General features: G+C 42.7%; 1 protein-coding gene across 3 annotated transcripts in view; it reads left to right on the top strand.

Moving 5' to 3' along the window:
- LOC311052268 (adhesion G protein-coupled receptor D2) overlaps positions 1–12500 on the top strand; it is a 156828-nt gene that overhangs the window by 30195 nt on the left and 114133 nt on the right. For all 3 annotated transcript variants that reach the window (XM_084067158.1, XM_084067159.1, XM_084067157.1), the window contains 2 exons: positions 913–1028; positions 3135–3255. In XM_084067158.1, coding sequence (XP_083923284.1) covers positions 913–1028; positions 3135–3255 — 237 coding nt within the window. The remainder of the gene's footprint in view (positions 1–912; positions 1029–3134; positions 3256–12500) is intronic.

Below are 12500 nucleotides of genomic sequence, written 5' to 3'. Positions count from 1 at the left end.
TCATTGGCAGGGGCTGCAGTGTATTTTTTACGGTTAAAGTCTGATTTATGTAATTATGTCATGCATTGAACATAGCGATCTACAAGCTCACAACATGTCACGTTGACTCGCCCGTGGATTTGGTTCAAGGAAACATTGTTTTATTTATTATTTAACAAATGAATAAATAACACCATGGATGTTGTAGGTTTGACCATCCATGATATTTGTGCCACCCTTTTCACATTGGCCTGTTATAGCGCCACCAGCAGGTCTAATTTAGCAAAACACATTTTCGGGAAAAAATGCCTCAAATCATGAATGCAGTGTCTGATTGCTGTGAAAGGCCTAAGAAGAAATGGCACCCTTTTCACATTGGCCTATTATAGCGCCACCAGGAGGCCGCAATAACGTACCTGACCTGGCGGAGACCTGTGCTCCGAGGAGCACTTTATCTAGTTTGCTTTGAGATACAAAGGTATTCTAGCCCATTAAGACCTGGAACTGTGTCATTTTTAGATTTGAGCTAAAAAGCATTATTTTACACTTTGGGCTATTCAAAAATAGCAGATCTACGAGCTTGTAGATCTGCTATTTTTGAAAAATCTTGAAAATGTGTGCAAATCTTTGAATATATATATTTTAAAGCGAACATTTTTAACTAAAATCGTTGCTTTTGGGGGTCCCTGGAACAAAATATTTTGATGGGGGTCCGCGGCCAGATACATATAATTTTGGGGGTCCTTGACATGAAAAAGATTGAGCACCACTGATATAGAAACAAAAGTTTTTCAGAATACTGTTGAGATTTAGGAGACATGTAGAATCGGCTTCAGGTCTCAATGGGCTAGACTATATAAGTACTAGCTATATAAGTATGATTACTTATTTGAGTATAAGTATGACCCTCTCCTCTCCTCTCCTCTCCTCCAGGTGAACATCATGGTTCTGAGCAGAGTGGTGATCATCACCATCTCCACAGCTAAGAGAAGGTCCATCATGTTGGCCATGGGCACCAGTCCTGTGGAACAAGCTTACGAGCAGATCAGGTAACCGCCACTAGGGGGTGCTATTTGACCTCTTTTAGCTGTTTGACCTGTCCTGTGTGAGCAGTACAGGCTGTAGAACATACAGACAAGTAGCAATACAGAGTGTATTAAATAAATGTATACATTTTGTATACCGTATTTTCCGCACTATAAGGCGCATCTGAGTATAAGGCGCACCTACAATAAATGTATTATTTTCATATATAGGGCGCACCGCATTATAAGGCGCATCCGAACCAAGGGAACCAATATTGATACATATATAAGGCGCATCGGCACTATAAGGCACACTGGCGGTGTCTTATAGTGCGGAAAATACGGTACATTGTTAACCACTTACACCCCATATACTTTGTCTGAATACTTTGATGAATAGCAAAAAATGCAGATCTACAAGATCACATGTAACATGTTGCAAGCTTGTGCATCGGCTATTTTTGCTTTTTACGTTTTTATTTTCTTTCCCCTATAATCTCATGCTAAAAATAGGGACGCCAGGTTTAAAGCGGTTTATATTATTATGATCAAAATGATTTTAATTGGACATATCTTAATGTTTGGAGTAAGTCTGATCTCGATGTATTTCTTTGTACACATTACATGTGCAAAGTATGTACGAAGAAATATTGATTGCAGAGGCTTAAAAATGTACAGAATGAATGCAGCTCATTCTCTGAATAATGTGTTGTGTGTGTTTATCATTTTATAAGCACATTATGAACTCGTATAGCTAGTCTCTCCAATACTATGTTATTTATCTGACCTCATTACCTTCGACATCCTCTTCTTTGTTTTCCACTTGTTTTCACACACACACACACACACACACACACACACACACACACGCACACACGCACACACACACACACACACACACATACACTGGGTGCATTTAATTTCTCTGTGAGGAAGGATATCAATGCAGGCCTTGAGCGTTCGCACGCCCCCGAAACTCAAACACATTCCTCCGCTGAATAAAATAGGGCCCACCGTCCACTTTGTATCTGCCTCACACACACACACACACACACACACACACACACACACACACACACACACACACACACACACACACACACACACACACACACACACACACACACACACACACACAGCTGGTGAGGTTTAGTGGTCACCTGAGCGGGAATCTAATTCCATTTTAGACAGAATTAAGGGGGATTTGAGGTGGGACGTTGTCACTGAGTGAGTCTTGCCAGCTCCACCGTCCCAGTGTTGTGCTTGGAACAACCTGCTCCTCCAAAACCACAAGGGTTCTGGGTCCGGACAGGAAACAGAACCACTAGGGTTCTGTGTCTATAGAGGAATCAGAACCACTATGGTTCTGGTTCTAGAGCTGTGGTTCTCAAACATTTTCAGGTCAAGGACCCCCAAATGAATGTGGGGGCAAATGAATGTATTTGGACACAGATCCCCACAAAAAAGATTGGTGTTGTTTCAAAAATATTCAAACATTTTCAAGATTGTTTTGAAAATAACAGATATATTTGAACTATTTTCAAATAGCCAATTTTTTTGGGCCACTCAGGTGATGCAGTGTCAAAGTACCTGCCCACCATCGCAGAGTCTAGGGGCGTTCGGGGGAGGAACGCCGGGGCAGGGAGGGTGATATTTGTCACTACACGTATTCCTACGGGAGTACGGGGAGTGCTGGTGGGAGGAGTAGGCCGAAGGCTTTCCGTCCTCCCGGTGGGGGCTCCTCACTGGCAGGTACTGTAGGATACAGCAGCAGTGACAGCACACTTAAAATGTGTGTGGGGAGGAATCAATTGGCATAACGACTAAATCGGGGGGAAATGGGGGGAAAAGCAAACGGGTTGGGGTTAGAGTTTTCCCTATTTTATACTTAGTTGGGCGCTGATGTCACACAATGATTTTTAGCTAATATTTTCAATGCTGTCCTAAAGTCGTGCTGTCCTCACAAATATATTAATACAAACGTGTGTTTGTGTGTGTGTGTGTGTGTGTGTGTGTGTGTGTGTGTGTGTGTGTGTGTGTGTGTGTGTGTGTGTCTGTGTGTGTGTGTGTGTGTGTGTGTGTGTGTGTGTGTGTGTGTGTGTGTGTGTGTGTGTGTGTGTGTGTGTGTAGGGCTGCAGTTAAAGCGGTTCTGGTGTTGTTACCTATCCTGGGTCTGACCTGGCTGTGTGGGGTTCTGGTGCCGTTCTCCATCGTCATGGCCTACATCTTCATCCTGCTCAACTCCCTGCAGGTACACACACGCACACACACACACACACACACACACTCACACGCACACACGCACGCACGCACACACACACAGGAATCACTCTCTCTCTCTCTCTCTCTCTCTCTCTCTCTCTCTCTCTCTCTCATGGTAGTGGCCATTGTTGAAATAAAGGGGAGTGGTCGATGGCCTGCTGCCACCACCACCAATAGAAAATCAGCTCAACTTTCACCTTTGCTGTCTTTGTTTCATATTACACAGTAAAAGGTTGAGGAAGTGCAAAACGAAAAAAACGAAAAACCTTTGCACCATGTTGGGCTGCAGCCGTCGTTAGACTTGTACAGAATTGACTTTGGTTTCCACAGCTTTGGTTTCTTGTTTCCAATGGAACATAAAAGGGTTTCCATGATACGTTCTCTGCTGCCCCAGACTCTCAAATAGGAATCGACTGATTATGTTTTTTTTCAGTGGCGGATGCCGATTTTAACAGAATAGGAAAGCTGGTAGTTGTCTCCCACAAACAATCAACAAGTTACCACTGCACAAGCTCATGGACATAGAGAGCTACATGTGATCGGTGTTCTAGACCAGTGGTCAAAGTGGGGTCCGGGGACCCCAGGGGTCCTTGGGGGGGTTCCAGGGCGTCTCCATTTTTGAAAAAATCTAACCAAATATCGGCGCAGATTAATCGATCGACCACTACTCGAGGATTTATTTGTCAGTGAGGAGGTTGTATTTAGATGGAAACAGAGCTGTTGTTGTTGCGTTGCGTGTGTTTAACAGGTGCTGTGAATTTAATTGTTTAACGTACCGTGCACTTCCAGTGTTTAGAGGTTAGCTCAGTGGTTGTTGTTGTTGGTGTGTGTGTGTGTGTGTGTGTGTGTGTGTGTGTGTGTGTGTGTGTGTGTGTGTGTGTGTGTGTGTGTGTGTGTGTGTGTGTGTGTGTGTGTGTGTGTGTGTGTGTGTGTGTGTGTGTGTGTGTGCGTGTGTGTGTGTTTGCGTGTCTGTGTGTGCTTGTGCGTGTGCGTTTGTGTTATTATTTAAGTGCTTTTAGTGGCAAAGATACCGCTGGTAATGTTTGCTTTGTTGAAAATGTTATGGTGGAGGCTTATGGCATTATTATGTTAACATATACAGTAAGCACACAGATTGTGACGTACTGTATGTTCAATTTAATAATGATTATAACTGTCATAATACATATAACCTGCTATTTTTCTACTATAAATAATAAATCAGTTTTGTGTGCGTGTGCATGCAGGCACGCATGTGTGAATGCCTATACAAATATGAATGATTAATACATACAAATTAGGCCTGATTAAAAGCACATCGTCTTTATTTATAGAACAAATGATTATTTCATGTTTTCATGTTTTTAACCATTAGCTGCACCCTGGTCTCTGCGCTGTTTGTTTGAGAATCCACACATAATCACAGTAGACTTTGAGAAATATCGGTTTTCACATGGAGAGTAAAAAAAAAACACTAATTCTGGCATTACTTAATTTCCCACTGCTCACAAGGAGGAAGAGAGAGAGACAGAAAGAGACAGACAGACAGACAGACAGACAGACAGACAGACAGACAGACAGACAGGCTCATTCTACCCTCTCTCTGCTACCACCACTACTACTGTTGCTGCGGTGAGACCCGCAGCGCTGCAATTTGTAGCGGCTTTTTAATCAGTTGTATCTTTAATTGAGCCGTATTTTTTAACGAGGAAATCAATAGAGCTTTAAGCTGCAGTCAGATCATTAAGACAGGCCCCCTCGCTCGCTATCGCTCGCTATAAATAGTTTTGGTCCCCCTCTCTCTCTCTCTCTCTCGCTCTCTCTCTCTGATCTAATTACATTTCTTTTCCTTGGCTATCAACAGTAATTAATGCTGAGGGTTTCCAGGTTCTTATATTGCTGCTGGTGATAAAGTCGGCGGGCTGCAGGCTGCAGGCCGGGCCTGGAGCGGCTCCAATGTTCTGACTCAGACCCAGAGATACTGCAGGCTCTTTAGGCTCTCTGGTTAACCACTTATAAGCCCTTTAGACTTCGTCATGCAACAAATGAGCGAAAATGGCCATTCTACGAGCTCACGGCACACGCTGTATCATGAGATTATAAAAGAAAGCTTGTAAAAAAAATCATTGCTGACGGGCGGAAACCTCTTTATCTCCATATTTTTCCGCTTTTTGTGTTTTTTGAAAAGTAACAGTTTTGACATATGAGCTTTCCACCTGACAGAGACGATTTACAGTATATATACACGTGTATCATTGCTGTCGGGCAGAATACTCTTATTTCCATATTCCAACTCTTCATGTTTTTTTGTTAAATTGATGCCCTACTTCATCATACAAGAGTGTCGCACTAATGTAGTGAATATAGCAGATTTACAAGCTCACAACGTGTGGTGGTGCGACACGTTGTGAGCTTGTGGATCGGCTATTTTCACTGTTCAATACATTTTTGGCAAAATGATAATATAAAAGGACAGCAACGATTATTTTTTCAAAAACGTTTGATTTTATTTGCCAATAAGGACACCAGGTTGAAAGTGGTTAAGCTGCGCAGGAGAGAGAAATGTTATATTCTATTCATATGTTGTTATATTAACTATATATTAACTATATAGATATTAATTATCGATTCTATTGTATTAATTATATATTTTAATGTTTTTATTGTGTTGTAATTTAAACTGAAGCTCTGTAGCTCTGACCTGATGTGACAAAGCTGATGACAGCTGGACGCTGTGACAAAACGCTTCATCCAATCACAGTTTGAGTTTATTTGTCGCCGGGGAAGAAACATTATCCAATCTGCCAGTAAATAAAATAACCCAGACCATTTAATAGGATGGGGGTGGGTCATTTCTTAAAACACCCAACTGTGTGTGTGTGTGTGTGTGTGTGTGTGTGTGTGTGTGTGTGTGTGTGTGTGTGTGTGTGTGTGTGTGTGTGTGTGTGTGTGTGTGTGTGTGTGTGTGTGTGTGTGTGTGTGTGTGTGTGTATGTGTGTGTGTGTGTGTGTGTCTTATTCATACTTGGAATAAACTATATTTTTTTTATGTTTGAAATAAATGTGGAAATTGCAAGGTGTGTATATGTGCCGTAATGTGATTGCATGCCTTTGTGAGCGTTGCTATTGTGTGTGTGTGTGTGTGTGTGTGTGTGTGTGTGTGTGTGTGTGTGTGAGAGAGACGGGGGTCATTGTGGTCAACAGGGCCCCTGGTCAGAGGAGAAATTAATGGAGCGTTGGGGCCAGGAGGTGTCAGCCAGGCTGAGAGGAGGCCCCTGTAATAACCAGCTGCTACTGCATAACAACACAACACACACACACACACACACACACACACACACACACACACACACACACACACACACACACACACACACACACACACACACACACCACAACCCCCCGCCAGGCGCAAAGCTGCTCCAATGACACACACACTGACCCTGCTGGCCACCGCGCTCCCTCTGTGTGTGTGTGTGTGTGTGTGTGTGTGTGTGTGTGTGTGGGTGTGTGGGTGTGTGTCTAATGAATTTTTATACTTGCGAGGTGAAATGTCCCCACTATATACATATATCGTTGCTGTCTGTTGGAAACCTCATAATGTCCAAAACTCTTCAAATTCCAAAATAGCAAAAGTAGCAGATATACAAGCTCAAAACGCATCGCTTTGGGCTGCATTTCGAGTTTGTGGATTTGCTAATTTTGTATGGAGCTGTAGTATGATCAAGTGCAAGTAAGGCATTCATTCGTGAAAAAAAACACCATAAAGAGTTAGAATATAGAGGTAAGAGGTTTGTGTCTGGCAGCAACAATATATGTACGTGTGTGTGTGTGTGTGTGTGTGTGTGTGTGTGTGTGTGTGTGTGTGTGTGTGTGTGTGTGTGTGTGTGTGTGTGTGTGTGTGTGTGTGTGTGTGTGTGTGTGTGTGTGTGTATATATATATAAATATATATGTATATATATACATATATACATATATACATATATATATATATATATACTGTATATATCCTAACTCTAACCGTTAGACTTAGGATTAGGCATTTACTGGTTTACTGGTTAGGTTTAGGGGTTGGGCTTATGCCTACTGTAATTTATATCGAATAGTGGGACCTTGTAGATAGACGTAGTGTTATTTGGGTTATTTTTTTTTTCTTCTTGTGATTTGATTGAAAGGAGCTCTTGAACGGTTTCAGGGTTGGTTAAGTGTAGCGTGGGACATCATTACGAGCAGCCATGGCAGCTTTTAAGAATTACCTACTCAAACAGCCACTTTGGTGAAGGTAACTGAGCCGTCATTTTGAGGTGCTGTTTTTATTAGAAAGAAGATTCACTTGCTGCTCCAGTACAATTAGAGTGTGTGGGTGAGTTTGTACACACAGACAGCAGCCAAAATGATTTAATGTGACTCTAATGCGACCGAATACTCGCTGACTATTATGTAATTACAATTCATTTCCATCAATATTTCAAATACTGTATCATCTAGCAACAGAGTTTTTTCTCCTCAAAATGGATATTTTACTATAATATTGTCACTGTCGGGTGGAAAAACCTTTTATGTCCAAAACAGCAAAAAATAGCACATCAACAAGCTATTTTTTGGCTTGCGGATCGGCAATTTTTATGCTACTATTGTGTGACGCTGTAGACATGACAGTAGGGCATTCATTTACAAAACAAAATAACATAAAAAGTTTAATAAATAATTGAGATATGAGGTTTCTGCCCGACACCAACGATATAAGTATTCAGCATGGGAACCCTTCGGCTTTTGTTCTCTGTTTTAGCCTGTTTTGGGGGCCGAGGGCCCCATTTGTGACCGACTGCCGGGTCCGGGGCGCGGAAACCGCGGCAAGGTAGACGGTGACTCATAAAGGACTCGGGGACAGGTCCAGAGCAACGCGGTAGCAACAGAGGAAATGTCCCAGAATGCCGTGTGTGATCTTTTTAATTGTACTGGCGAGTTATTTTTTCCCTCCTCCGCCTCATGTTCATTCTCCCTCTTTATCTTTTTTTTGGGGTGGGGGTGAGGAAGGGGGGGGTGGGTTGGTTTCCAGTGGAACATGAAGAAAATAGATGTCCCCTGTGTTCAATTTAAAATGGATTCATCTGTTTTCCTGTCGCTTTCCACAGTCATCATCTGTAACCCCTCTGTTTCTATCTGTGTGTCCATTCTCTTTCTTTCTCTGATCTCTCTCTCACAATTTACAATTTAGGCATTTAGCAGACCCTCTTAACCAGAGGGACAATAAGCAAGGTAAACACATGCCGTACATCAAATGCAGAGAGACGGTGTGTAGTGCCTCAGTAAACTAGTAGGATCACGAGTAAACCAAAAACATCAGTGTAAACAATTACTATCAAAATGCATTGAAACCAGGTAAACAATGAACCCATAGCATCTGTCTAAATAATCTGCTACGAACATTTTAACATTATGGTCAAGAAAAAACAAACCTACAGTAAATAGCAAAAACTTGAGAACAAAATGACCAACGTATGTCTGCATGGTCGTCATAACTAGGTCAAGTGCTACTGGCTAAGGTGGAATCTGAAGAGACACACGGTGTGTATATCTGTCTGTCTGTCTGTGTGTGTGTGTGTGTGTGTGTGTGTGTGTGTGTGTGTGTGTGTGTGTGTGTGTCTCTCTCACGCACGCACGCACGCACGCACGCACGCACGCACGCACGCACGCACGCACGCACGCACGCACGCACGCACGCACGCACGCACGCACGCACGCACGCACGCACGCACACACACACACACACACACACACACACACACACACACACACACACACACACACACACACACACACACACACACACACACACACACTCTCTCTCTCAAGGCTCAAGTTCATTTGCATAGTATAGCATATTTCAGCAATAAGGAAATTTAAAGTGCTTTACATTGAATTACATTTACACACAGTGCTTTAAAACAGTGGATCTCGACCTTTTCCGGATCAGGGCCCACTTGAAAATCTCAAAAGCGTCTGCGGGCCCACCCACCTTTTTCGGCTGCCGTGTTAAGTGGTCAGATGTGTCGGCTGTGTGCATTTTCAGAGCATGTTATGGCTTGGATCAACTGAACTAACACAGTATTCCTATTTATCGCTATCACAATATAAACACATTTTTCAAGGGTTTAAAGGAAAAAACACCATGTATTTTTTTTTTAAATAATAATAATTTTAATATTAATGTTAAATAATTTGTTTTGCTTTGAGGGCCCACTTTCCCCAGGTAGAGAATCACTGCTTTAAAACATGAAGCATTTCTTAACATTTCAAAACCAAATCTGCTTATCATTCTTCATGGCCAAAATAGGGATGCCAGGTTGAAAGTAGCAAAGAGTGCAAAAGAAAAATTCCCAAAAAAAAGGACCTTTGAACACAAATAAAACAATAAAATGAACTGTGCAGAAAAGCTCTTGTACAACAATGCGTGAAGTTTGTGTCCATCTGTCTCTGGAAGTCATGTGTTGTATTGTTAACTTTCAACGCTTGTGGTTTCAACCGGAGATGTTTTGTCAAACAAAAAGTCCCAATTCATTTAAAAAATACCAATGGATATGAAACAGAAACGAGACAAAATAAAGAAAACACACAACAAGTATTCTTCCTCAAAAGCTTAAAGACATTTTCCAAAAAAATGATTCATGCTTTTAGAGATGCAACAGTAGCGATTAATGTATCATTCCTTCATTCCCACCGCCTCTCACACCTTTCTAAAATACCAGAAATAGTTGCTTTTCTTCATTGAAAACGGTGAATTAAAAGCGAGGATGGAAGGATGTGTGGCCTTAGTGCTGCAAAGCTTTCTATCTTCCACCTATATTTATTTTATTGGTAACGCTTTTCTGTGCCCTTACTGCAGATTCCTGTGCTTTATTATTAACCTACGGAAGAAGTGTTGGAAAGATACAAATCAAAATAACATTGTCAAAGTACTATAAGCGAGAAAGTCTCAACCTGTATAAATATTTTGTTGTCGTTCTCAGCTTTCCACTTCATCTGTAATAAAAGCCTAATATTATACTCCGTGGTACAGCGGTGTCGCTTCCGAAAAAAAAGACCTGCAAGCCACACGTTGGTAGCTTGTAGATCTGTTCTTTTCTGGGCAAGCGACACATTGGCATCTCAAGGCTTTTAGATCCCGCTCTGTGACAGACTGCTCGTGTCCTGCTACCTTTAGTTCTTAAAGTGGGGTCCGGGGACCCCCAGGGGTCCTTGGGGAGGTTCCAGGGGATCCCCACTAAAATGTGTTAATACAGCATCATAATCATTTTGACCACTTTATCCATTTTGTTGTCTATTCAAAATATGTATGTTGGCTATTCAAAAATAACAGATCGACAAGCTCACAGAGCGTCACTTCGTGACGCACTGCAAGCTTGTATATCTGCTATTTTTTTAAATGTTTGAAAAATATATATGTATTTTTTTACATAAATATTCTCTTCTGGGGGTCCCTGGCACAAAACATTTTCAGATGGGGGTCCGCAGTCAAATAAATATCAATTTGGGGGTCCTTGACATGAAAACGTTTGAGAACCACTGTGCTACAAGACATGTTGGCTTGGTTTTGTTCACCGCCATCGATTCCAATCCGTCCGTGTGGGGAAAAAGAAACACGTTGGAACCCACAGGCCTGTCATAACAGGCGACCATAAACATGACGAAGCGCTCGCAGGGCCTCAAAAGCGTAATGCATGCAAGAACCTCGAGGGCGCTACTAGAGAAAGGGGAGGCGATGAAAGACGAGACAAATAAACACACATTTTAAGGAAATGTTTTTTATTTGCGGCTATTGTATTTTCAATTTGGGGCGGGCGGGTGGGAAGGGGGGGCGGGGGGGGGGGGGGGGGGGGGTCAGACGAAGCGACATAAAGCTTAAGCGGCGGGCCTTTACTGTTAAATCAATAAAGGGGATAATGTTGACAAGACTTTTTCATTGCGCTCCTCCTCAGCTCTCCCGAACCCTTCCACCCCCCCCCACCTTTGGCGGGGCTCTTGGCAAGAACGTTTGCAACCCCCCCCCCCCCCCCCCTTACTGTTGTCGAACCTGGTTTGGTTGTCACAAACAGGCCACGATGAAGCAAGCAAAGGATGGGGGGGCAGACCCACCACCACCGTGCTTTGTGACTTGTCTTCTGCAACCGGAGAGCTTGATTTAATTTTTTTTATCAGGATTCTTCTGTTAATCAATGGCAGACGGGTCTCTTCTAGCGGAGGGGGAAAAAAAACAAGCATCTGGGATGTGTAAAAGCGTCCGTCGGTTCCTCGTCGTCGAACATGTCGGTGGAGGTTTTCCGATTTTTTTTCTCTATGATATCGGTTCTGACAAATCAACTAGAGCAGGAAAACAATGGAGCGTGTTTGCTGTTTTCTCATTTAACCCTCGAGTTGTTCTGAAGTGCCTTGTTGGCGTGGCTGTAAGCGCCCAGTCAAACCCAAACGGACGTTTTACTTTGATGTGTTTGGACGCTGTTGACGTGTAGCCTGTGGTATCCAGTATTCTAATTACAGAAAATAAAACAACTTTCTTCTGCATGGACCCCAAAAAAAGCATGCTTTTTCTCAAAGTTAGTGCCTGCAGTATTTTGGTAATGAATCGTGGGGGGTTCAATTGTTTTTCACCCCTTAAGCACTATTTTATTCTTCGTTGTACGATGGCGTCAGGCGACAAAAGTAGCCGATCTACAAGCCCACAATGTGTCAAATCGCGTTGTGAGCGCTGCAGTATATTCGAGAACGTCTTTGGGTGATTTAAGGTGATGAAAGACTCTCTTAAACTCATAAGTCATCTAAGATATAGATGAACCGTTTGAGGAATCCACAAGATTTCTTGCATGTGCCATGTTCCTCGGCCAATAAAACTGACGTGAAAACATAATTGGCCGTGTAAACGCATAGTTCAAGTTAAGGGGAAAAAAAACGGGGTGAGAAAAAAGAAAAGTACCATATGAACTCCCCACCAAAGTCACAGTCACGTGGTTTGTAGCCCACAGTTGCGGCGTTGTACAACTCACCACAAAGTCACAGGCAGCGGAGGAGGCGGGCTTTGATTTGCTTGTCCTCTCCTCTCCGGTACGTAGGATTCCAACTTTCCTCTCTCCTCTCCCCTCTCCTCTGGCAGTTGGTCTTTATGAACTTCTGTACCATAAATACAGGCACGCCTCATCTCCTTCCTTATCAAGCCAGAAATAAATAGCGCGGAGGGAGTCTTTGGCTCGCCCATAAATC

This window comes from Gymnoscopelus microlampas, assembly GCF_963454915.1.
Source record: "Gymnoscopelus microlampas genome assembly, chromosome: 9".
Classification (NCBI taxonomy): domain Eukaryota; kingdom Metazoa; phylum Chordata; class Actinopteri; order Myctophiformes; family Myctophidae; genus Gymnoscopelus; species Gymnoscopelus microlampas.
This window is presented reverse-complemented; position numbering and strand designations above follow the sequence as displayed.